At 36.2% G+C, this 4,042-nt stretch overlaps 1 protein-coding gene across 1 annotated transcript in view; it reads left to right on the plus strand.

Moving 5' to 3' along the window:
* LOC107750137 (NAD-dependent protein deacetylase sirtuin-1-like) overlaps nt 1-4,042 on the plus strand; it is a 14,360-nt gene that overhangs the window by 3,095 nt on the left and 7,223 nt on the right. Inside the window, exons 3-6 of the mRNA XM_016565404.1 lie at nt 1,794-2,032; nt 2,120-2,272; nt 3,414-3,561; nt 3,661-3,758. Coding sequence (XP_016420890.1) covers nt 1,794-2,032; nt 2,120-2,272; nt 3,414-3,561; nt 3,661-3,758 — 638 coding nt within the window. The remainder of the gene's footprint in view (nt 1-1,793; nt 2,033-2,119; nt 2,273-3,413; nt 3,562-3,660; nt 3,759-4,042) is intronic.

Raw genomic sequence — 4,042 nt, forward strand, 5'->3', positions numbered from 1 at the left:
GTTTTATGTTTAATATATCAAAACATTATTTATGCATTTGTAATTGCAGGTTAAATGCATTCATGTCCTGCATTAAACAGCGTGTAAATACATCTGAAAGCCACTTCAGAAGCAGATTCTGTGTTTCCTCTGCATTGCAAAGATGAATTTTGTTGATACTGATTTCATAATTCACTGATATGGACACTTTTAGAAAAAATGGCTTTATAAAGGTAAAAATGCCCATAAAATGTAAAAATCAGTTTAAACTTATTAGTTTAAAAGATTAATTTCTCTCAGTGTGAACTGACCAGCACACAGAATATGAAGAATATCAAAAACTTTAGGAGTCAGCTGTCCACGGCAGTCTTTAAGATACCAGCACAATAACACACTCAGCAAAATATCGTCTAATTATCGTTATCGATAAAATCACAGATAATATCGAGATATTATTTTTTGTCAATATCGCACACCCCTACCAGGGAATTGTAAACTAAATATACTGTATGGAGAGACTTACATTTACTGTTAGACTCAATTTGGATAAATGTATCAAGTATTGGGATAAATGGATTGTGTGGACACATACTGTACCATTGAGGATAAGTGTGATACTGTACTTCAAAGAATGTGTGGAAATTGTAGTGTCTTGACTTTGATGAGCCTTTGTCCCGTGTGTTCAATAAAAATAAAAGTAAAAAAAAACGTTCGTTTCAATAAGTTTTGCATAGTATTTTATTACTCTTCACTTCAAAAACGGGTAATATGTTATGTATTTGAGGTCTGAGATGTGGGAACGGTGAAGAGAGAGAGAGGGCAAGCATTTTGCATTTTAGCTCAGCATTGCCATCTAATCAGCCAATATTGTCTTAAATAGCCTGCAGAGCACTTCATCTTTTATAACATGGGATTTCAACCAAATATATTCAATCTTGATTTTTGTCAAATGTTGCAATAAGATGTTAAATGCTTTTTTTGGTGAAAAATTATACTTTTGGACATGTAAGGTAATAAAAAATATTTAAAAAAATACCTTAAAGTAACTACACATGAGCATGTAAAGCAAATATCTTCAATAGAAATTCTGTGTGGAGCATGCCCCCGATGCTTTATTTAAATTTTGTATTTTGTATTGAGTGCCACTGTATTGTTTTTATAATGTATAATCTTTGTTTGCTGTGAAACCGATCAAACTCAATAAACTTAAAGGGATAGTTCACCCAAGAATGAAAATTTTATGTTTATCTGCTTACCCCCAGGGCATCCAAGATGTAGGTGACTTTGTTTCTTCAGTAGAACACATTTGATGATTTTTAACTCCAACCGTTGGAGTCCATCAATCTTATAATGGATGGCAATGCACCGGATGCCGTGCACGCGCCCAAAGACAGTTAGTGCTGTATTAGACATAGTGCTGTATTAGAGGTAAAAAATGATATAAATACTGTTCGGTTTCTCGCACAAACCGATCGTTTCGTGTCTTAGGACATCAATGTGTCGTCACGAGCCGCAGGGTTTAATTTGGATTTGTCTGTGCATGTTTTTTTTACTCTCATAGATTTTGTTACCATTGCCATGCATTATACGACTGATAGACTGCAACGGTTAAAGTTAAAAATTTTCGTTTGTGTTCTACTGAAGAAACAAAGTCACCTACATCTTGGATGCCCTGGGGGTAAGCAGATAAACATCACATTTTCATTTTTGGGTGAACTATCCCTTTAAGTCATGTCTGTAGTGCTCAATTCACAATATACTGTTGTGCAGATTTAGTGTTTTGTGAATTAAATGAAAGCTTGGTTTTCTTTTAGGCTCGTATCGGTTCATTCAGCAGCACATCATGAGAGGAACCGACCCGAGGGCCATTTTGAAAGACCTGCTTCCCGAAACGGACCTCCCGGCGGATCTCGACGACATGACGCTGTGGCAGATCATCATCAACATCTCCGAGCCGCCCAAAAGAAAGAAACGCAAAGACATCAACACATTGGAGGACGTCGTGCGGCTCCTGAACGAGAGGAAGAAGATACTTGTGCTCACTGGCGCCGGGGTGCGTTTATGATTTGTGCTTTCAGACGCACTCGGAGTATGTGTCCAGTCTCTCAAATATTGATTGGTTGCTCTTGTTCCTCCACAGGTGTCTGTTTCTTGTGGCATTCCTGACTTTCGGTCTAGAGACGGCATATACGCTCGACTCGCTGTGGACTTTCCTGACCTTCCTGATCCTCAAGCCATGTTTGACATAGACTACTTTAGAAGAGATCCAAGGCCTTTTTTCAAATTTGCCAAGGTTCGATACACTGCCTTCTCATTTGCATTTCAACCATTAATGGAAAACAATTACTGTAATGATACGTTTTTAAATAACGTGAGACACTACAGGTGAACCTATAGTTTTTAATGCATTGGTTAATTTGGTCTATTTTGCTTCCATAGTGGAAGAAAAAAAATTATTTTATTGCACTTTATCCATTTCAATTACATTACTTATCTTTAAAGACAGTTTTTTTTTCTCCACTTCAGTAAAACTTGCATACAACAAACTTTACAGTTTTATTTCAGTCAATATTCCCAAGACTTTTACAGAGGGGTTTGTTCATGTACCGTTTACCTGATATATAACATTTTACTCCTAAAAACATTTTTTTTCTGTCTGTTGATAGTATTTTCTAATTTTTATAGTGATAAAAAGAGAAACCCAAAATCCTGTCTAGAAAAACCTTTAACTCTATTATGTGACCCTGGAGCACAAAAACAGTCTTAAGTCGCTGGGGTATATTTGTAGCAATAGCCAAAAATACATTGTATGGGTCAAAATTATAGATTTTTCTTTTATGCCAAAAATCATTAGGATATTAAGTAAAGATCATGCTCCATGAAGATATTTTGTAAATGTCCTACTATAAATATATTAAAACTTAATTTTTGATTAGTAATATGCATAGCTATCCAAAATCTGATGAAGAAACAAACTCATCCTAATCTTGGATTTGCTGAAAATTTCATTATTGGGTGAACTATTCCGTTAAGATGTGCTTGCAATTGTGTTGCGGCTCGTGAAACCGTTGATGTTCTGCTGCAGGTTGTTCCTCACTGTCCGAGGGGTCCGTCAGATGTCCCGTACGCCATAGTGGTTTTGTGGTCCAGGGTCACATATGTCAACAAAATCAAACAAGTCAAACAAGATTATTTTCTGTTAAATGTAGGCAAATTATTGGATATTTAATTATATAATGCACTGTTTGCACTGTTTGCGGTAACATTTCAGAAAACTTGTAGTAGAAAACAATTGTCTTAAACAATTGTTAAAATATTTACCCTATTCAGCAGTTGTCTTGTCATAAAGGTTTGCATTTACATTTATGCATTTGCATACATTTATGTATAAAAATTGCATAAATAACAATATTCTCTGTTTGCTTATACTGTAGGAAATCTACCCAGGACAGTTCCAGCCGTCTCCATGTCACAGGTTCATATCAATGCTGGATAAGAAGGGAAGGCTACTGAGGAACTACACTCAGAATATCGACACACTGGAGCAAGCGGCTGGAATCCAGAAGATCATTCAGTGTCATGGTATATCTGCCCCTGATTCCTCATTTAAACCTAGATGTTCATTATTCTGTCAGTATCTAGACTCTTTTATTATCCTCTGTCTTTTACTAATTATTTTAGGTTCCTTTGCGACTGCTTCCTGTCTTGTCTGTAAACATAAGGTTGACTGTGAAGCCATAAGGGAGGATATATTCAACCAGGTATGCTTGAGTATGAAAATTTAAAGGAATAGTTCACCCAAAAATGAAACTTTGCTGAAAATGTGATCACGTTCAGATCATCCAAGATGTAGGTGAGTTTGTTTCTTCATCAGATTTGGAGAAATGTAGCACTGCATCAGTGTCTCAGCAATGGATGCTCTGCAGTGAATGGGTGCCGTCAGAATGAGAGTCCAAACAGCTGATAAAAACATCACAATAATCCACAAGTAATCCACACCACTTCAGTCCATCAGTTAACATCTGGAGAAGACAAAAGCTGAAACAAATCCAGCATTAAGACG

The sequence above is a fragment of the Sinocyclocheilus rhinocerous genome, unplaced genomic scaffold (assembly GCF_001515625.1).
Source record: "Sinocyclocheilus rhinocerous isolate Xijiao unplaced genomic scaffold, SAMN03320098_v1.1 scaffold1822, whole genome shotgun sequence".
Lineage (NCBI taxonomy): Eukaryota > Metazoa > Chordata > Actinopteri > Cypriniformes > Cyprinidae > Sinocyclocheilus > Sinocyclocheilus rhinocerous.